The sequence below is a fragment of the Schistocerca nitens genome, chromosome 5 (genome assembly GCF_023898315.1).
Source record: "Schistocerca nitens isolate TAMUIC-IGC-003100 chromosome 5, iqSchNite1.1, whole genome shotgun sequence".
Lineage (NCBI taxonomy): Eukaryota > Metazoa > Arthropoda > Insecta > Orthoptera > Acrididae > Schistocerca > Schistocerca nitens.
The window spans coordinates 370,419,464-370,442,089 of record NC_064618.1 but is presented as its reverse complement, the minus strand read 5'-3'; the positions used below and the strand labels follow the sequence as shown (position 1 = coordinate 370,442,089).

Sequence of the window (22,626 nt, the reverse complement as noted above, 5' to 3'; positions counted from 1 at the left end):
AAAATCACCATCACTGGGGAGAGAGGAACTGTCACTATCATGAACTTTTGGTCTTTGATTTCAGTATTATTCTTTTCACTTAAAACTTTTTTTTATTGATGTCAAGGCTATTCTCCAATTCTTGTTCTGTCTAAAAGTATCACTATTTAGTACAACATGTTTTGTGGGCAGTGATCTTGTTTCGATGTATTTGGCCAAAGAGTAAATCTTGAGATCCAGTCATTTTGATCCAGCAGTATATAAATCCTAATTTTGATGATAGCTCTTTGTAATCCAAACTATAAACATATAAATTACAGTTGTAATAAGCTACTTGACATAGCAAGTCTAGGAAAGGAGAGTGTCTTCTCCAAATCAAAAGTAAAGGCATAAGAAGAGCTATAATGAACTGATTCTTCAGTGTGCACTTTCATGGACTCCCGAGCATTTCAGCCTTACATAGATGCAATTCGTGGTCTTGTTGAAGCTGTATCTTTGGTTGTTCATCTGCTGAATGCTTGAATTTGTTAGCAAAAGTATCACACTGTACAAAAGTGTTCTTGGGATAGCTGTGGAAATGCAAGTTGAACTCTGTGTTCTATCGTAAATGACTTCTGCATCAGGCTCTTTTCCTTGACTTTTGAAGTATTCTTTGTACAAATTATAGAGGAGTCAAAAATTCAAATTTTCTAGAAAATATCTTCTGTTTGGGTTGTAGGATACTGCATAGTGTTACTGATATTGTGGTGTCACCGCCAGACACCACACTTGCTAGGTGGTAGCCTTTAAATCGGCCGCGGTTCATTAGTATACGTCGGACCCGCGTGTCGCCACTGTCAGTGATCGCAGACAGAGCGCCGCCACACGGCAGGTCTAGAGAGACGTCCTTGCACTCGCCCCAGATGTACAGCCGACGTTCAGAGCAAGGGTTCACTGACAATTACGCTCTCATTTGCCGAGACGATAGTTAGCATAGCCTTCAGCTACGTCATTTGCTACGACCTAGCAAGGCGCCATTACCAGTTATATTGAGCTTATTATACTTTTGTATCATCAAGAGCGATGTACTCCAATTATGGATTAAAGTTAAGTATTACATCATCTACGTACTTTATTTGCAAGTCTCAAGACATTGTCCTGTTCCAGACCTCACGCCAGTCTGCGTGTAATTAAACGCGTGCATTTCAGCCTCCTCTAGCAACACAGTGTTGGCTCTTCTGCCAACACTTCAGATATGATGAAGAAGTAGTATGTGTTTCTTCTGAAGTTTTGTTGCCAGGAACTTATTTGCCTCATTTGTCTTACCTGAAGGCTCTGTAAGTTTTACCTTTTTTTGGCTCCAGTCATTCTAACATCAGAGATTTTGAGGCAACCTAAAGGTATTTTTACATACTATTTCAATTCCTCCAGCTATGGTCACATGAAAAATGTTAATTTCCAACTGTTGGTGATCAATGTGGAGGCATTCTCTGTTTCATTTGGGCACATATCAATGTATAATTTATCAACAATTTTATGTCTAAGATGTGCTTTACGCTGGCAAACTAACATATACACAAGAAACTGTTAATTTTGATGTAAAATAATAAGGTAATGAGAAAATATAGAACACTGAACAACACTGGATGACAGTGTGATGGAAAATATTTTATACTGGATCCATTATAGTCCCTAATTGATTCCAGGATGCTGTCTTTTATCACAATAACTTGTGAATCACACTGGACACAATTCATCCCTCTCAACTACATCACTTCATCTGTCAACAGAGAGCTGTCTTTGCTTACAGCATAAAATTGTAGTTGCTATGTGATTTACAAATTACACCATTAACAGAAAGGCAAAAGCTGAATAAGATCCGGACTCCACTAAAAAATTACAAAATGTTGAGTTACACTACTCTAACTTTAAGGGGCTCAATTATCTCTCACTTTTCTGTACTTCGCAGATTGTCCTATGTATCTTTTACATTTATACCAAAATCATAAAATAGCACAAATGGCTGTTTTAACACATGTTAGAATAGCCAGATTAATTTTTCATGTTCTCTGCTATGGAAAAAAACTCTAATGAGCTGCTGTGACAGTAGGAGAAAATACAACGTCCATTATTAAATCAGTTTGAAAGAAGTGTACTATTCAATGTCACAAAAGCAAATGTAACAAATTTATGACTTTGGCACAGTGATGCCCACAGGTTGCATGTATACTGAAATGCAGGGCGGTGTGATGTGGGACAGGCAGGTTGGGCACCATAACATAATAAGACAGTGGAGGCCTTGGGTGTATGGTGGGACACAGACAGCAAGCATACTTACACTTGTCACAGTCCCAATATAGGATTTCCTCCTGTTGGTAATACCAATACTACTCCCTTTCTGGAGCAATAGATGACAAACACATGACTGCAAATGAACCTGCAATGTGAGGCTCTTCCTTTTAGAACTACAGAAATCATATTCGATTTATACTTGCAGTAAAAGTTGAAGCGAACTATAGCTGTACTACAATTGATGTAGGCACAATTAAAAAAATCCATCTGATTAGTTTATTTCTTTAGTTATCCTTTGCTGTATTGAGTGTCTCCTTCAAATAATCAGAATGACCTGCATTGTGCAGAAAAGTTTGGACACACCAGTCCCACTAATTCTTCTGGTAGCATATACAATAACTGGAAAGCAGACCCTCTGTGGTAAGCACGAGGCAAGAAACTGCCACTAAACAAGTCCTATGCAGCTAGATGCACAGGTAGCTGATCTGCACAGCAATTTGCACTGTCATTAGAGAGCAAGTGTCACACATTACAGGTATGTGATAGTTGCTTCCTAGTGTATACATGGTCGTACCACATAATGTCAGAACAGAACAGAAATGACTGACCTCAGATTACCATGCAAGCATGGATATGCTGCATAAATTGGTAAGATGCCATTACTAATTTTCTTATTTGTGATGACAATAATATATTTTGTTGTTATTTGCATCCCATCACTCATAAAAATGCAACTGAGAACAGTTTACCTATTCATATATGAGCTCAGTTTTACTGGAAGCTCACTTGTCCTATTATCAATTCCTCAGGATTTACCTGATAAATTCTAGTTTTCAAGCTAGACCGAATCAACCAAATCTGATACTGACTATTGTTAATTATTGTGGTAATACCAGCCATTCATGTCACACAACTTTATTTTTCTTTTCTTTGCCAGCAATACAGATACTCACAATCAGGATGAAGAAAACCTAAGTAAAAATGTAACAGAACAAGGCAAATCATTGTGGTTTTCATCACAGACTAAATGTGTTAATAATTAAAAATTATTTCAAAGCTGTGAAGAGAGTGTCAGAAGAGCTAGTGTGGGTTACCCGGGTACCAGAAGCCATTTCCACTGGTTCTCCCAGCACCAGTGGGCCTTTGCTTCTGCCATGCTACATCATGTTGTGGAACAACACAGGGCATCATATCCTGCTGGGCAACCAGCGACGCAACACTGACAACAGCAGCAAGTCCTTGGAGGCTGGGTGGAAAGATAACAGAAGGTTACGTAGTATGAGACTGTTCAGAACAAGCAGTACAGCTCTCAATATGAAAGTAAAGGTTACATCAGAGAGATCTGAAATTAATGTAAGTATTTCTTATGGTAATTGTCTAGAGACTGACGGAGAGTTTTGAGGCATCTGCAGTGTAATTTAATTGGGTACAGTGCTCTATGTGCTCAGTCAGCACGTGTAATATGCCACAAACATAATTTACCTGTCCCCTATTCAAGGGACTGCTGAAAGAGTGCATGGGTAGTACGCTGAAATAAGAACAATGTGTGAATGAATGCAATGTGATTAGAGACCCAATAGCTCTTTGGGTACTGTTTTCCCTTTCTACTCGTTTCCTGGCATCCTAGTACTTAGGCTTTGCAATGTCCAATACAGAGAGTGAGAAGGTGATCAATAAAAGGTAGTCCAACATTTGCTGGATCAAATAGTTCCGGTAATATTGAATTGACCAAGCAACTACGTTTGTTAATAGAAGAAAGCAATCCTCACCTATGGTATCAACACCCATCCTACATGCTTGAAGGTCTCTCAGGCATGCAGCCAGGTTGACTGGTTGTTGTAGAACGAATTTTCAGCGGAGTAAAGTGCCATCATCATTAGGTTACTCCTGTTGACTGACATCCTAGGCCGGCGGGTGGTGTGGTATATATACCTGTCGCCTCTCCCCTCCACTGACTCCGTGTATGGACCGAGGGACGTGCAGGCCGCAGTGGTGGGGGTAGCTTGCGCTGACGAGATGACTGATGGGCATCAGTATGCATGCCGCCTTCGGCGGGTGGGGTGCCCTGTTTCCGCTGCTCCTGCAAAACTTTTATTGCTGGATTCCATGCTTGGCTGAGTTGAAATCCATTGTCCTTGTTAATATGGTTCTCATGCAGTCGATTTCAATTGCTTCCTTGTATACACAGCCCCAAAAGCGGAATGTGTTGTGCAGGACTTCTGTGTTCTCGTATTTCATACGATGATTTGTCTCGAGGCAATGTTCTGCAATTGCAGATTTTGTAGGCTGTTGGAGATCGGTGTGCCGTTTGTGTTCAGTACACCTTTCCTCGATCGTGCGAATGTTTTGCCCCACATATACTTTCCCACACTCGCATGGTATGAAATAAACTCCAGATTTCCGGAGTCCTAAATCGTCCTTCACTGTCCCTACAAGGGACTTTATCTTTGGCGGCAGGCGGTAGACGCATTTGATGTTATGACGTCCTAGAATCCTGCCTATGTTTCCAGATAAGTTGCCCGTGTATGGTATGTAGGCTGTCGCTTTTGGTGGATCATCATCAGGTGTCAGCTGTGGTGTGGTCTTCTGCTTGAAGGCGTGTCAAATTTGGCGGTCACTATAGCTGTTCTTCTGGAACACATCCTTGGTATAGCACTTTATATTCTACTCCAGGAGAAAATATGAAGCCCTGTGGGAGTTACGATGATAAAGCATCGTGTGCTGACAGTCTATAATTTACCGAAGAATGGTGTTCTGTAAATTTAGACATAAACAACACAAATTAAGAAGTAACGTCAAGCCTAGAGGACTTACCAGACAAGTGCTGAAACATGTCTTGTGATCATAAAATATTGTGTTTCATGAAAGGCAATTTGTAAAATTCTCTTAAAGCTGTCAAAATAATTGAAACAAAACATTTTATTCAATACTACTGACTAAATTTGGTTGGTTCATCATTTTCAAGTGAACACTTACATACATTTGAAATATAGCATTAACAGATCTTACATTATGTAATAAAAGGCACAGGACATAAGAATATTCTAAGAGCTTTGGAATTCTGTAAACCTCATTAAAATGCATAATTTGGCGTGAAGTGCACATTCATCAGTCCAGATTCATGCTGAAGTCGGCCCCTACCTGGTATTAAACTTTTCAGCATGGTTTTCAGAATGCCAGTTTTCTTGGATAGAAGTACTGTATTACCTCAAGTGTCGTTCTTTATTGTGGCATTATGCCATATATGTCAGAAGATGAAAATGTGCACTTGAAATTCAGCAGACAGTTGAAAGTAGCTAACAGTGTGGAATGAAACACTTCGCTTCAAATAAACTGGCTGCCTCTGAGAAAAAGATTAATAAAAGCCAAATTTCTGTCACAAACCAACAAAAATAACTTCATTGTTCTGCACGATGATTAATGCTGGATTGCCAATAATGCGGAAATAAAATAAAATAAGAAAACTGAAACTTCTAACATATTTTAGTATTCCATAATTATCTGAATGTATTTCAATTCACTTGATAGCTCCCAGTCACAGAAAGCTGTTTTGTTTTCATTTGACGTGAGTGCTGTAAACTAAGAGAAAACAGCAAACTCACGAAACAAACATGGATCATGTGGACACTAACATAACCTCATCTGCAGGACGGATCATCACCCACAGTGTCGCAAGCCCTCACTTCATGACACACTGCAGATAGGTTTGGAATTTAAGCCAGGACATTGGCACAGAAATGAATGATCAGGCACTTCATGCCGCTACCCGCCCTGTCCCCTCTCCCATAAAGACAAAGAAAAAAATTGTCAGCACCATGTGGCATATCCAGACGGTCACCCATTCAAGTACTGGCCAAGCCTGATGGTGGTGATCAGATGGGAGGCGGTGTATCCAGTTCAGCAGAGCCATTGCTACATTACAGCTCTGTGGAATGTTCACACACAGCAGTGAGCAGGGTACAATGTTTTAACAAAGATCAAAGCAATGGGTACTGGATGAGTGTGTGTGTGTGTATAAATTAATGTCTACATCCGAAAATAGCTTTCCTAAAAAGTTATCCAGAAAGTCGATTAAGAAAAAAAGTAAGATCAGGATAATTAAAGCAATTAAAATTTCACGTAAGAGGGAGAGGGAATTTATATGGAGACCAGAATAAGTCTAGGTCCATTGTTACTTGCATTCTTTAAAAAGTACTGGAATATTTTAAAAGAAGTCATTAAAATGTCCGGAAATATGCATATCCTGCTAGAAAATAAAATGCAGATAGTAAGATTAAAACTATATGGGATACTGTGAAACAGGAGACAGGAAAATCAATCCGTGTACAAAATACCACAACAAACTAAATAGCAATGTTCTTACTGATAATTCTTAAGTTGTAAGCACTTTTTGAACAACTTTCTAAATGTAGCTGCAAAACCAGGATTCAATAGTTTAGTTGAAGAAGCAAGAGAATATATTAGCAATATCATTTCACATAACTAAGCATCTAGAAGCAGCACCAACATGCTTCACTTAAATTTATAGAATTATAAAAACTCAAAAGCCAAACCTCATACTTTAAAAAAAAAGAATACAAAAAGTTGTGCTCAATAAGTCTAGCAATACTGAAAGGAGAGAAATTTTAGTGACTGGGGAAGAATCACAAAGGAAAGTTAAATTTGGATCCACTCCTATTCCTTATATATGTGAATGACCTTTCATTTAACATACATTAAGCAGAATTGGTACTTTTACAAATGATACTAGTGTTTTAATCAGTGCTTTTTTTCTAAAAAAAAAAGTTTGAGGATAATCTGACATTGGTTATAATGCAGTGAAAATTACTAATAACTGAATCATGGGATATCACCCCTCTGCTTTTAGCCATGATGTCATCAACATCATCATCATGTAGAGGTACCGTAGAGACATCTATCGGTAGCTCGGCGTTTGAGCGTACGCATATCCATTTAGCACTACCATCACCCACTATTAGCGGGTGAGGGTACTACATGTTTGTTGAACTGGCTGCCAGTGAGTCAGTTGTCGAGAACGGTTGCCACAGCTTCAAAATGCTTGAAACAGTCAATGACATCGCTTTTCCCAACAAAAACTGCACTGGTATCGTTCGTATTGCAATTACCAACACAAAAAAAAAAAATTGAAATAAAAAATTTATGTCCGTGAAATAAATCTTTGGCACTCTTCCAAGTTCTCAACATCGTAAAAAAATTATTTTGTCGACAAAAAAGTTTAGGGGTATGCATCCCCCAGAAAAGCAGGGCTGGTTTTAATAAATATCATCAAAGAGAAAGCAACAGAATACTTTGTAACAATGTTTTTCAAAGCATTATTTAGTGGTTCTCTGAAAACTGACTTCCCCTTATTTTGAGAAAATACACTACATCCACTTATGTACAACAGAGAGATATATCAATAATTTACATAGCACACACAGAGGAGTCAGTGAACAGGGCAGAAATGTCTAAATTTTTGGGTGTACATACTAATGAAAAGTTAAACTGGAAGAAGGATACTACTGAGCTGATCATAAAACTAAGTTCAGCTACTTTTGCTAGTCTTAGAAACAAACAAATCAACCTCTATCAATATTTAGCATACTTCCACTCAATAATGTCTTATGGAATTATTTTCTGCACAATAGCAAGCAGTAAGAATAATGCCTTGTGTTCACCCATGGTCATCACGTAGGCACCTACTCAAGGAGTTCGGCATTTTTGCTGCACCATAACAATACATACATTGCCTAATGAAATTTGTCATAAATAATCACAATTTAAGAATAATAGTGATGTCCATAACTACAACAATAGAGGAAAAAATGACCTTTGTTACCCATTATTAAAGTTGACAATGGCTCAGATAGGACTTCAATATACTGGGACAAATAGGAGGGACAGGGGCGGAGGGAGAGAGGTGCAAGGGAAAGGTTACAACTATCTCATATCCTCACATCTGTGAGGGCAGTAACAATAAACCAGATGCAAAACAATCCCTTATCAGCTGTTTCTGATTTTTAAAGCCCTGAAAAACGTTCAAGTGATTGTGTCTCCAATGCCATAGAACACACACACACAATTTTGGCAAGAACAGGATGATATAGTTGTTAATGCCTTGGCCTCAGCTGGTTTTGGAATGAAATGTCTGTTCTGCATAAAGGGTTGAGGGGAGTAGTGCCAATAACTTTCAGGGATGAAGTTTCACCTTCTGAGTCATTGCCTATCCTCAGATTCAATCTGACAACTCTGAGAGAAGTTATGATACAAAGAAAATGGGTCAGACCATTAAGCATGCCTGGATTGCTCAGTGTTACTCATTGAAGCAAAGGTCTGTGCTCAGGTCCCAGCCTGGCACACAGTTTTAATGTCAAGCAAGTTCTTTATGGCAAGCTTGCTATAGTGTCCAAGTTTAATACATAAAGCAATATTGGGAGGCAGGTTACAGCTTAGTATCTTGTTGATATGGTAATCATAAGACTGGAGTATTAGTTCCATCAGACAATGATATAGGTCAGAATCTGTCGTGACTCATCAGAAGGAACCATCCCTGCAATTGTCTGCAGTGACTAGGGAACTAAAAAAATGTTAAGATGGATGAAACTGAGTTGAGACCAGCTCTCTTAAAAAATCAGTTCCATGCTTTAAATGTGGAATCATCCGAATTTTTCACAGAAAGTCACAGATTGTGACTAAACCATCTAAATTATATCACCTATATTTACTGAACAGCTAACCCAGTTCATGGCATTTGGTGCTAGTTGTAAGTTGCTCAGCTAACATCAAACAAAAATTTGATTTTCAATATTTCATATATGTTAATTATTGACCAAATTTTAAAAAATTGAAAATGTCAATCTACTAATTATGAGGTATACTCTTATGTTAAAGGTTGCACACAGTAGGAGAAGTATTACATTAAATGAAACAACAAGTTCACTGTTACCAGGCACTGTTTTATTTATTTCCACGACGCGTTTCGAAGGTTTAAACCTCCATCATCGGGTGGATTTACATTAGTAAGTATTACATTTGTGTGTGTGTTGTGTTACGATTTTGGAGGAACTTGTGGCACTGCCTTCAGTGGTCACAGGTTCCTTTTGCTGTCGTAACACATCACATCACATGTATACTGCCACATTTGTTACAGCAGTATACATGTGATGTGTTACGACAGCAAAAGGAACCTGTGACCACTGAAGGCAGTGCCACAAGTTCCTCCAAAATCGTAACACAACACACACACAAATATAATACTTACTAATGTAAATCCACCCGATGATGGAGGTTTAAACATTCGAAACACGTCGTGGAAATAAATAAAACAGTGACTGGTAACAGTGAACTTGTTGTTTCATTTAATGTCAGTAACAGTCACGGTAAAGCCTAACCTAAAAATGTTCGCATTTAAAGAAGTATTACAGTTAGAAACTGTGTATTTCTTGAGGCAGCATAACTCAACCGCCCATCAATACCTACACCACATTCATCTAGTATATGAAAATGAGAGTACTTATTGATATGCAAAAAAACTTTACACATAATTTCAAACCTTTTCTAAACTTTTTTCTCGCTTACATGCTAAATGTGAAATAATTAACACGTTAATGCATTTGTAAAGTAGTCAGTAATTTAAAGCAGTTTTATACAAGGGAGTTTGTTCTTTAAATTATCACGGGCTACTGGTATTTCGTGACCTAGCAAACAGGCACAGGCACAAGCACATAACGAACATTGTAAAATTACAGGGAGCTAATTTCAGACTTAAAGCTAGGAGGTGGACCTTGACACGTGGCCCATATTGCACCACAGCCAACACATGGTCAAGCTGTCATTCATTAGTGCACTTACTCCACAGCAGAGTTCTGTTCTGTTTGCAAATCAAATACTGAATCAACAATTAAGTATTATACCTGTAGTGCAAAGCTCCAACATTGTTCAAAATTTCTGGTGGTATCTCTGCTTGTACTTTGTCTTTAAGTATTTTGGTTGCTGTTCCATAAGCATTGAGAGATGCCTGCAAATCAGACTGTTCCAAGATCTGTGCAAGTTCAATCCAAGCTTCAATGTCATCTGGGAACTGTTCTGTTACTTTTCGAAGGTGACTCTTGGCAATATCACGTTTTGACTGACTTGTTGAATTTGCATACAGTGAACCCAAAATCTTCATTGTCTCATAATTTCCAGGTTGGGCTTTAAGCACTTTCTCAAAACACTGAGCTGCCTGTAAGAAAAGTATTTATATTCAGTTTTGCAAAGACTAAGACTTTCTTCATACTGACAGTCTTAACTTCAAAATATTTACAATAATATGAATGCACAAGTTATATATAATTCAGTGTCAAGTTATAGTTTTTATGTGACAAGTCAGCTTCCTCTCAGCATATTTTTTTCTGTCTGCTGATCCAACTTACATTTTCATTGTCCTCCCTGTAGATATACATCTGTCCAAGGCCGAAGTGTGGAAGAACAAAGGAAGGTGGAGCAAACTGGGTTGCCTGATAGTAGTACTGGAAGGCTTGGTCATAATCTCCCTGCCAAAAACAATCAAAAGAACATAACACACATAATCGTAAATTATCAACATTAAAGAAAAGCTTTAAATGTTTCCACCACAAAGTTAACACATTCCTCTGGTCTTGTGCTTCTCGTGTCTTTTTTGCCATTACATACATTATATTCTACGCCACCTACTTCCTGAATTACAAGTTAGGAAGTTAAAATACTATCATTAAAGAAAAAGTACCACACCATAACTACTGCTTTCTGTAACAAATAACTATGTCTTTTTGTACATTCATTTGTACATTGTACATTCATTTAACAAGCAGCATACAGCACAGTTACATAGAGACCAGCAAGAATGAACGATAATGAAATCAAAATTGTGTCGTGCAACACATGAATATAAAGAAGTATATGCAAAAACAATAGCGCTAATGTTGTTAATGTATTATTAGTGTAAAAACAATGCAAAGACAGAAGAGTGACCACAGAAATAACCGAGTATCAAACTGCACTGTATTGAACACTTCTTTGAATGATTTGCCGCAGTAGTAGAGGTATGAAAATAAAAAAGTTTGCATTTCTGACTTCGTAAAATGGGAAAAATTTAAACCTTTCTCAACCACCTTTGGCACCAATAAGATTCTGCAAAATATTGGATATTCGCTATAAGCAGGATTACCAGCTCTGTCTGACAGTGTGCTCTCCTTTCTTTTTGGGTGCAAAAACAATTAGGGTCATGCCCACACATGCCAGAACCATAGAACACAAAGTCAAAAAAGGAGGTAGAAATGACTACACATTAAGCCCAATTGATGGTTGGTTGGTTGGTTGTGTGGGGTTTAAGGGACCAAACAGCAAGGTCATCAGTCCCTTGTTGCAAATGTGGTCCATTCCGCTAGTGTGACATCTCAGGAAAGTCAGAACAATAAAAGGGAAAAGGCTAAAAACGTAAAATGGCAGTCATGTTGTCAACGGTAAAAACAAAATGAGGGAAGTCAGCAAGAGAACGAACCCAACACTATGCTGAAGCAGCATAGGCAAGATCACCTGTGACTTAAAAGGTGCAACCGCTAGAATGTAGAAGTACGTATGGGAAAAGGAGACTAACCAATCCTTAAAAAAAGGGTTAAAACAGAGTAAAAGGGGAAGAAAAGAGGATCTCGGGCAGGGAGGTGAGTCGGGAATCTCCAAACACAGCTTACAGTGGGAGACACCCCAACACCCACCGCCCTGCCCCAACACCAGAGAGAGATTAAAAACCTTAAAACTGAGAATAAAAACCACTTTCCCGGAGGAAACCGAGAACCAGAGAGACAATCCGGGAATCATCAGCCAACATCAAAGGTAAAGTGTGGGGGAGTCTGTACTTAGCACGCAGAGCCAAAAGAAGGGGGCAATCAACCAAAATTTGGGCTACTGACTGGAAGGCTCCACAACCACAAAGTGTGGGTGGCTCATCCCGCAAAAGAAAACCATGGGTCAGCCTGGTATGGTCAATGCGGAGACGACACAGTGTGGTCAAGTTCTTTCGGGAGAGGCGAAAGGAAGAACGCCACGGGCCTGGTATCACCTTAATCGCACGAAATTTATTAGACAGGGGAGTAGCCTCCCAAGAATTGGGCCATGACTGTGCAAAGTGGGATTTGATGTGAAGCCGTAAATCTGCTGCAGGAGGAGTTACAGAAAACGGGGGATAAGTGACTGCTCCCCCAGCCAAACGATCAGCGAGCTCATTACCCGGGATACCCACATGGCCAGGGACCCAAAGGAAGTCAATGGAACAAGCAGCACGGTGAGTAACAGCGAGATGGTCATTGATGGCAGAGACCAAGGGATGGCGCGAAAAACAGCTGTCAATAGCAAGAAGGCCACTCATTGAGTCCGTACATAACAAAACGCGGTTGTTTTGGGACTGTTTAATAAAGGTAAGGGCCTGGGAAATTGCCATCAATTCCGCAATAAACACCCCACATGTAGGCGGCAGCAGATGATTTTCCATTCCAACAGAGGACGTGAAGGCATACCCCACATGATCAGCAGATTTAGAGCCATCAGTGTAAAAAACAACAGCATCCCGAAACTCCCATAAAATTTGTCGGAAAAAGGAATAGAACACCATCGGGGGGAAGGAATCTTTCGGACCTCGGCGGAGATCCATCCGAATTCAAGGTCAAGGAACTAACCAGGGGGGGGGGGGGGAGGGGGGGGGCGCGAGGAAGACAGGACAAAGAAGGAAGCTGAAAATCACGACAAAGAGACGCAAGGCGGAGCCCAACAGGTATAAACCTGCCCGAGGGCGGGAATCGGGTGGGCGACGTCCATGGTCTGGGAACAGGATAGAATAGGAAGGATGAGTGGGAGAGGAACGGATAGCAAGTGCATAAGACACCAGAAGCTGGGACTGCCGAACAGAAAGGGGGGGGGGCATCCCAGCTTCAACCAGGAGACTATCAACAGGGCTAGTAGGGAAGGCACCAGTGGCCAAACGGATACCACGATGGTGGACTGGATCCAGCACGTGCAGTGTGGAAGGAGCAGCTGAACCATAAACTTGACAACCATAGTCCAAGCAAGACAGAACTAGAGCACGATAAAGACGGAGAAGGAGGGAACGATCTGCACCCGAAAAGGAGTGGGCAAGGAAGCGAAGGACATTGAGTTTACGGAAACATCCTACCTTCAGGAGTCTGATATGGGGCAGCCAAGTGAGCTTGTTGTCGAAAAGAAGACCCAGGATACGAAACTGTGGGACCACAGGCAATCGTTGTGCATCGATATAGAGCTCTGGATCATGGTGGATCATAGTACGGTGACAGAAGTGGACCACCCGCGATTTTAGAGGAGAGAATTGAAACCTGTGGGAGAGGGTCCATGCAGAGGCACGCCGTATAGCTCCCTGGAGCTGCCGCTCTGCAGATGCCATCGAAGAGGAACTAACCCAAATGCAGAAATCATCCACATACAGGGCAGGGGAAACCAAAGGACCGACAGAGGCCACAAGTCCATTGATAGCAATGAGGAAAAGAAGGACACTCAAGACAGAAACCTGTGGGATACCAGTCTCCTGGGTCCGTGGAGAACTAAAAACAGTACCAACTCGAACTCTGAATGACCGATGGAACAGGAACTGGCGGATAAAAATCTGGAGTGGGCCCCGAAGACCCCACTGATGAAGGGTAAGTAAGATGTGATGGCGCCAGGCTGTGTCATAGGCCTTGCGAAGGTCAAAAAACACTGCAACCAAATGGCGGCGCTCAGAAAAAGCATGCCGAACTGTGGATTCCAAGCGAAGTAAATGATCGATTGGAGACCGTCCCTCTTGGAAGACACACTGGTAAGGGGACAATAGATCCCGAGATTCGAGGACCCAATTGAGCCGACAGGCTACCATCCGTTCAAATAACTTACAAACAACATCGGTCAGACTAATTGGCCGATAGCTGTCAACAGATAGGGGGTTCTTACCAGGCTTAAGGACAGGAACCACGATGCTATCCCTCCACTGAGAAGGGAAGCCACCCTGGAGTCAGATACGGTTAAACACCCGAAGAAGATGTTGCCGTTGTGGAGCACTGAGATGTTGAAGCAGTTGGTTATGAATGGAATCTGGGCCAGGGGCTGTATCATGAGAAGAAGATATAGCAGAAAGAAATTCCCATTCAGTAAAAGGTTCATTGTAAGATTCTGACTCACAAGGGGTAAAACATAAGGTGGAAGCTTCAGCCCACTGTTTCTGGTGAAGGAAAGCAGCTGGATAGGAGGCCGACGCTGATGCCACTGCAAAATGGGTCACAAGATGTTCTGCAAGAACTAATGGGTCTGTACAAAGGCCATCTGGGAGGTGAAGGCCTGGGAGGGTGGACTGCCGATGGCAATCTTGGAGAAAGCGAAGTGTAGCCCATACCCATGACAGAGTGACAGTAGAACCGAGGGAAGAAACAAATCGTTCCCAACATATCTGCTTGCTCTGTTTGATTAAATAACGGGCTTTAGTGCGGAGGCGTTTGAAGGTAGTAAGGCTGGCTACGGATGGGTGCCTCTTAAAATGTTGCAAAGCTCGACGGCGATCGCGGATGGCAATGGCCGTACTCCACCACGGAACTTGCCGGCGACGAAATAGTCCAGATGAGCACGGGACAGCAAGGCTAGCAGCGCGAACAATCGCGTCAGACACGTCACGTAAGACGTCATAAATACAACCTGACAAAGAGGGAGAAAACACGACCTGCGCAGTGTATAGGGGCCAATCGGCGCATTGGAAAGACCAACGATGTAACCTGTCCATCGGGGAGCGGGAAGGGAGAGAGAGAATCAACGGGAAATGGTCACTAGCACAAAGGTAGTCATGTGGCGACCAGTGTAATGAAGGGAGGAGAGAGGGAGAAGAAAGAGAAAGATCAATGGCAGAAAAGGTACCATGACCGGCACTGAAATGAGTAGGGGAGCCATCATTAAGAAAGCACAAGTCGTGGTCTGCAATATACTGGTCTATGAGAAGACCTCGTCTACATGGAAAGGCACTGCCCCACAAGGGGTGATGAGCATTAAAATCCCCAAGGAGGAGGAAGGGAGGAGGAAGTTGCTGAAGAAGGGCAGTTAAGGCAGCAGGTGTAAGAGTCCTGTCAGGAGGGAGGTAAAGATTGCAAACCGTGATCTCAGAGCCCAGGTGGACCCTAACAGCAACCGCTTCCAATGTAGTTTGAAGAGCAATCCACGTGCTAGCAATGTCTGTATGGACCAACGTACAAACACCACCAGAAGCCCGCAGGGGTCCGACCCGATTTCGACAGAACCCACGGAACCCACGGAGGGTCGGTGAGTGAGCATCAGAGTAAAATGAGATTCCTGTAGAACCACACAAGCTGCAGAGTAAGACGAAAGAAGGGATTTCAGTTCCGGAAGGTGACGATAGTATCCATTACAATTCCATTGGAGAACCACAGAACGATGATTTAAATTGGGACTGAACACGCTAAAGCCAGTCATACCGCCGGGTCCCCACCTGTCACAGACAAGGAGGGGGCGACATCCATGAACAACAGGTCAGAATCCGGTTGTGAAGCCGGGGATGGGACCTCTGGTGACACCAGACGCTCTTTGTCCCGGGTCTTATGTTTCTTCTTCTTCTCAGGCTGAGATCGAGGAGGGCTGTGTGGCATAAAGGAGCCAGCTGCAGCAAGATCGGGAACAGAAAGAGACCGGGCGACCTGAGGGCTGACAGACCGCGGCTCTCGCAGTCGTCGCGTGGCAGCAGACCTTTGGCCTGGAAGGTGCCGGGAAGGGGCATCCCGGGAGAGGCACCCTTGACCGGCAGACGCCGAAGGAGTGGGACACTTCTCCGGCTGGGGAGGGGGAGCAGCGCCCAAAGGAGAAGGTGTGGGAGCCGTAAGGGAGGGGGGGAGGAGTGGGGTCTGGGATGGGGGTAAGGAAGGGGGAGGAAGGGGTGAAGATGTAACCAAAGCGTAACTAGATGTCATGGACACAGGGTGAAGTCGTGTATATTTCTTACGGGCCTCTGTGTAGGTTAAACGTTCAAGGGACTTATACTCCTGTATCTTCTTTTCCTTCTTATATACTGGGCAATCTGGTGAATGTGGAGAATGACTGCCATGACAATTTACACACACAGGAGGTGGAACATAGGGACTCCCCTCATGGAGTGGACGTCCACAGTCACAACAGAGGGGCGCCTGTGAACAGCGGGAAGACATGTCCAAAACGCAAGCACTTAAAACACCTCATAGGAGGTGGGATGTACAGCTTCGCATCACATCGATAGACCATAATCTTAACTTTCTCAGGGAGGGTATCCCCTTCAAAGGCCAGGATAAAGGCACCAGTATCAATGCGATTGTCCTTAGGACCCTTCTGAACACGCCGAACAAAGTGAACACCCCGCCGCCTGAGATTGTCTTGAAGTTCCTCATCAGTTTGAAGGATGAGGTCCCTGTGAAAAATCACACCTTGAACCATATTTAGAGACTGGGGGGGGGGGGGAGGGGGGGGGTTAATAGACACAGGAATTGTGCCAAGATGGGTACAGGCATGAAGGGCCACAGATTGGGCAGCTGAAGCAGTTTTTATCATCAACGAACCCGACCACATCTTGCTCAGGGAGTCCACTTCGCCAAACTTGTCTTCAATGTGTTCCACAAAGAATATAGGTTTGGTATTGGTGAAAGTATCCCCATCAGTTCTGGTGCAAACTAGATAACAGGGGAAAGGTTTCACCCCTAGCCGACGGGCCTGACCCTCTTCCCAGGGGGTAGCCATGGAAGGGAAGGCCGAAGGGGCAAGAGAAGCAGCACTCGAAGAAACAGTTCCACGCAGAGAGACGGCCGCAGAAGAACGGCCACAGTTCTGGACCCGTATGCGTCTCATTTGCATAGCGTCCGCCCTGATACCACCTACTCCGATCAGGGGCTCTCCTCACGGGCACCACCCAGCCACAGCAAGGGCCGTCTGGCACGGCGGCCATTGCCGGGAGTTCCAATGCTCCAGGATGACGAGCAACCACTCCAAGGCATGCATGAGGAGGTCACAGCTCAGGTATCAGAAGTGTGATCCCTGTGTGTTCAGGGGGCTCAACCAAAAGGGTACATAGCGACCCAACCACACGGGCTGGCTACCGTGCAGGCTATGCACCCTAGCATCAGACAACGATGTGGGAAAAAAAAAAAAAAAAAAAAAAAAAAAAAAAAAAAAAAAAAAAAAAAAAGGTGGAATGTACTAGGAGGGCACACGTCGGAGACACTAGGTAAGGTGCTCTTCCCCAAATGACTCACACTATGGAGGAGAAATTTAGGAATGGAGGTCAAACCCCAGAGGGGGACCAGGGAATGCCAAAAGGAGGAGGTGATTATGCAACAAAGCCAAATTGTAAAACCAACAGAACCAGGAGGATAGCGGGGGCCAACATAAGCAAGGACACCAAGAGAGGGAGAGGAGAGGGCGAGGGGAAAGGAGCAAGGAGGGGAAAGGAGGGGAAGGGGAAGGAAATGCAGCCCTGGAGAGAAAGAAAGCTGCAATAGCTCGGGGCCCCGTGCTCGCCACGCACGTATCCACAAAAGAGTTGTGGACCCCCCCCTGGGGGGCCCAATTGATGGAAGGAAAGACAGCTAAAAACAGGGAGTTAGAGAGAGGTCCATAAAATACACCATAAAAAATGGAGGTCCTGAGCTAAAGATTAAATGTCCATCATATTGTTCATAAAAAGTAAAAAGCCCATGCACTGTTTGCTAAAGCAGCTGATAACTCAGATGGCAAACCTAAATGAGAACATAAGTAGTTAAAAACAGGGCATTCCGTCAGGAAATGGTAAACCGTCAAAGGTTGAGGACAAGAAGTACAAAGTGGTGGGGGATCACCACTTAACAAATGATGTGGGCTAAAAAGACAGTGCCCAATATGCGACCTAGCGAAAATAATCTCCTCGCAGTGAGAGGAGGTCGTCCAAGCTGCTGGGAGAGGTTTAATTCCCCAGAGCTTTTTCCCAGGAAGCGAGGACCAATGGTGATGCCAAAGTGACACCACCTGCTGACAGATAGTAAAACGGAGATCATCGGAGGGAATAAATGAACTAGCAGGCTGAGGTACTAGGATTGCAGCCTTGGCAGCAGCTCAGCAGCCTTGTTTCCCATGAGACCAAAGTGACCAGGGACCCACATAAACATCACAGTGGCTCCGTCAAGAACGAGTACGTGACAGCTCTCTTGGACCCGTTCCGCTAAGGGATGGACAGTGTACAGCTCACAGAAGCTCTGAAGGGCACTGAGAGAGTTGGAGCAGATGACACAATTGAAAAGCCTGTGTTGCCTGATACAGAGAGAAGAGCTCTGCTGTACATACTGAGTAGTGTTCATGAAGCCAATACCGAAAAACATCAGTGCCGATGACGAAGGCACACCCGACACCATGGTCAGTCTGAGAGCCATCAGTGTACACAAAGGTACTACCAATAAGTTCCAAGTGAAGGTCGTGAAACTGAAGGCAATAGAGCGAGGTTGGAATAGCATCCTTATGAAGCAAATGAAGGTCAACATGAACACGGGTTGTGTAGTGGACTGTTAAGGCAGCCAGTCCACAGTGAAGTAGCCGAAAGGGGCACGCGTAAACTCACGCCGTCTTGCGTTAAGTCTGGAGCAGGATTCGTAATGAATGTGATAAAGAAAAGAACGTAGCTACTAGAACACTTAACTTTTATATCGTCCTTTGGTATACAGCAATCTTGATGAGACAAGTGAGACTATCTTGAGATACATGCAATGTTACAAATGGCGCCTTGCTAGGTCGTAGCCATTAACTTAGCTGAAGGCTATTCTAACTGTCTCTCGGCAATTGAGAGAAAGGCTTCGTACGTGTAGTCGCTAGCAACATCGTCGTACAACTGGGGCGAGTGCTAGTCAGTCTCTCGAGACCTGCCTTGTGGTGGCGCTCGGTCTGCGATCCTGACAGTGGCGACACGCGGGTCCGACATGTACTAAATGGACCGCGGCCGATTTAAGCTACCACCTAGCAAGTGTGGTGTCTGGCGGTGACACCACAGGTTGGGTTGGGTTGTTTGGGGAAGGAGACCAGACAGCGAGGTAATCGGTCTCATCAGATTAGGGAAGGAACCATCCCGGCATTTGCCTGGAGTGATTTAGGGAAATCACGGACAACCTAATTCAGGATGGCCAGATGCGGGATTGAACCGTCGTCGTCCCGAATGCGAGTCCAGTGTCTAACCACTGTGCCACCTCCCTCGGTCAACATGAACACGGGCCGCCACACGTAACCAAGGTGATGAAGAGTTCACACCCACTGGGAAAGTGGCAGGTAGCATGAACTTAAGCTGCCAGAGCAATAGCTGAAAGCAAACTCCAGGAGGTAGCAGAGAAGAGGGATGTGACCCATACAGGTGATCAAAGGCATCATCGAAGAAGGAGCGATAGTGGCAGACAAATGGGATGCGTATCTGCTAAGGAGGAAGTCACGGCAGTATGACAGTGGTAGTTCAACATTTTCTGCATACAGACAATCAACCGGGCTAGTGTAAAAGGTGCCAGTGGCCAAACAGATGCCATGATGGTGGCTAGTATTGAGATGGTGTAAGAGGGACGGATGTGCAGATGCATAAACTAGACACCCATAGTCTTGTTTTGAATGGAAAAGGGACTGGTACAAACAGAGGAGGGTGGTCAGATCTGTTCCCTGGAATTACAGCTGAGGACATGTAGGACATTGAGGGACCGCGTGTAGTGGGTGGCCAAGTAAGACACGTGGGAGGACCGAGAAAATTTCCTATTGAGCATGAGCTTCAGGAATTTCATAGTCTCAACAAATGGAAGAGCAATAGGCCCAAGAAGTAAAAAACAGTGGAAGAAACAAAATGCGCCACCAGAAATTCATACAAATGATTTTGTCAGTGGAAAAGCGAAAGCCATTGATGATGCTCCATGAATAAATACAATCGAGACAATGCTGAAGATGCTGCTCAAGGAGACAAGTCCGTGAACAATTGTAATAGACTGCCAAATCGTCAATGAAAGGGAGCCAGAATGCCTGGTGATATAGAGGCCATAAGAGGGTTAATGGCTTTAGCAAAGAGCATGATGCTCAGGCTGGAACCCTGTGGCACACTATTTTCCTGAAGGCAGAGCACACATGTGCCTTGAAAAATCGGTCTTTATAAATTCCTGAAGGAAAACGGGGCATGTGGCTAAGGAAGCCCCATGTGTAGAGAGTACAGAGGATACCAGTCCTACAGCAGGTGTCACACACTTTCTGCAAATCAGAAAACACGGCTACAGTCTGGAATTCCCGCAGAAAATCATTCATGACATGGGTTGACAAAGCAACGAGATGATCAACTGCACAACGGTGCGCTCTACATCCACAGTGGGCAGAGGTTAGTAAATTGCGAGACTCGAGCCACCATACCAGCCAGGCATGAATTGTATGTTCCATCACCTTGCAAATACAGCTGGTGAGAGAAATGGGGTGATAACTAGATGGAAAGTGTTTGTCATTTCTGAGTTCAGGTATGGGTATGACAGAGGCTTCAAAAGCCAGCATCTGTGAAACATGCCCTCTGCCCAGAAGCCATTGTATGTATGAAGGACAAAGTCCTTTTCCGCAAGAGTAAGGTTCTGCAACATCGGAATATTAACATAATAAGGCGCTTAGGTGGAGGACCGAGATGAAGTGAGAGCATGGTCTAGCGGTATAGTAACACTCACAATTCTGAGAAGAGAAGGGTATCACTCGGGCCGCCTCCACTTGTTTCTGATGGAGGTAGGCAGGGTGATAGTGGGTGGAGCTCGAAATCTCTGCAGAAAAGCGGCCCAAAGTGTTGAGATGGCAACAGGGTCCACTATGACATCATCTGCTAAGGTCTGGCCGGAAATTGGTCCCAAAGAGCCATTGAATGTGTGCCCACACAACAGAAGAGGGAGTGTAACTGTTAAAAGAACTAGTAAATGAAAGCCAGGTAACTTTTTTTGCTATCTCGAAGAATGCGATGAAAGTGCATGCACAACTGTTTGTAATGAATGCAGTTTGCCATCGTAGGACAAAAGTTAAAAATGCGGAGAGCACGTCTCCTTGCGTGAATTGCGTTGCGGCGTGTCTCGGACCACCAAGGGACCGGGACACAGTGCAGTAAAAAAGAAATGTGAGGAATGGAACATTTGTAAGATATTCTACCTGGTCATCACAACTAGGGGAATGTTTGTCGAAGGTTGCCAGGGATGAATAAAGCCTCCGGTCGGCCTTACACTCATTTGGTTTGTGCACGGAGGTGGGGTAGGGAAATGGTCACTAGAGTATGTGGTCAGAGAGAACAGCCCACTTGAGATGATGGACAAGCTGGGCAGTACAGAAGGAGAGGTCCAAATGGAAATAGATGTGCATCGTGTCTGAAAGGAACGTGGGTGCACTAGTGTTAAGGCATATGAGGTCCAGTTGACTGTGAAGATCATCCAAGAGGGCATCTCTCTGACAGGTTCTGTGAGAGTACCAAAAGGGATGGTGCACATTAAAGTCACCAAGCAGCAGAAAGGGGTGCGGGAATTGCCCAATAAGCTGGAGGAAGTCTACCCCAGTGACACCGAATGATGGAGGGGTATAAAAGGTACAAAGGGATAAGGTGAAGTGAGGTAGGAAAATGTGGACTGCAACAGCTTGAAGTCAGGTAGTAAGAGAGATGGGTAGACTATGAATGTCATCCCGGATGAGCAGCATGACTCCCCCATGGGATGGAATGTTTCCCCATGGGATGGAATGTCATCCTCAGGGAGGGGGGGAGGGAGAGTGGGGGAGGTCGAATCGGACAGGAAAAAAATATAAGAGCTCAAAGTGGCCATGAGGATGCAATTTTGTTTCCTAGAGACAGAGAAAAAGTGGACGCTGTGATTCCAAGAGTAATTCCTCCTTGCTGGCTCTAAGACCATGAACATTCTATTGGAGGAGAGTCATGATGAGGAAAAGAGAGGAGAGAAGAGAAAAATGAAGGGGTGTCACCTCGGTGGCTGCCGAGTGACAGCCTTTGATGACTCACAGCTACATGGTGCACAGGCTGGAGGATCCTGCTCCATGGGATCTACAGAGGCGTTGGTGTTCTCCCTCTATCTGTCTGTCTGTCGAGTCCAGGGCAAAAAAAGTTGGCAGTTCGCACCGGTAACACTGTGGTCGGCCTGGTGAGGGTATCACATGGTAATACTGTTGAAGAGGATCTCCGAGTCGGTTAAGGAGAAGACCGCTTGCCTTTGTTTGATTTATTGGAACCTTTCTGGTTGGCAGAGGAAGAATCTGATGTTTGTTGGCTGGTGGGATGTAAGAAGTCTTAGCGGGAGTATTCCTTCTGTCCTTTCCAGCATGTCAGGTGCG

General features: G+C 43.8%; 1 protein-coding gene across 1 annotated transcript in view; it reads right to left on the bottom strand.

Annotated features, from left to right (window-relative positions):
• LOC126260963 (RNA polymerase-associated protein CTR9 homolog) overlaps positions 1-22,626 on the bottom strand; it is a 111,308-nt gene that overhangs the window by 52,935 nt on the left and 35,747 nt on the right. The window contains exons 7-8 of the mRNA XM_049958488.1: positions 10,665-10,784; positions 10,164-10,474 (exon numbers count right to left, since the gene is read on the bottom strand). Coding sequence (XP_049814445.1) covers positions 10,164-10,474; positions 10,665-10,784 — 431 coding nt within the window. The remainder of the gene's footprint in view (positions 1-10,163; positions 10,475-10,664; positions 10,785-22,626) is intronic.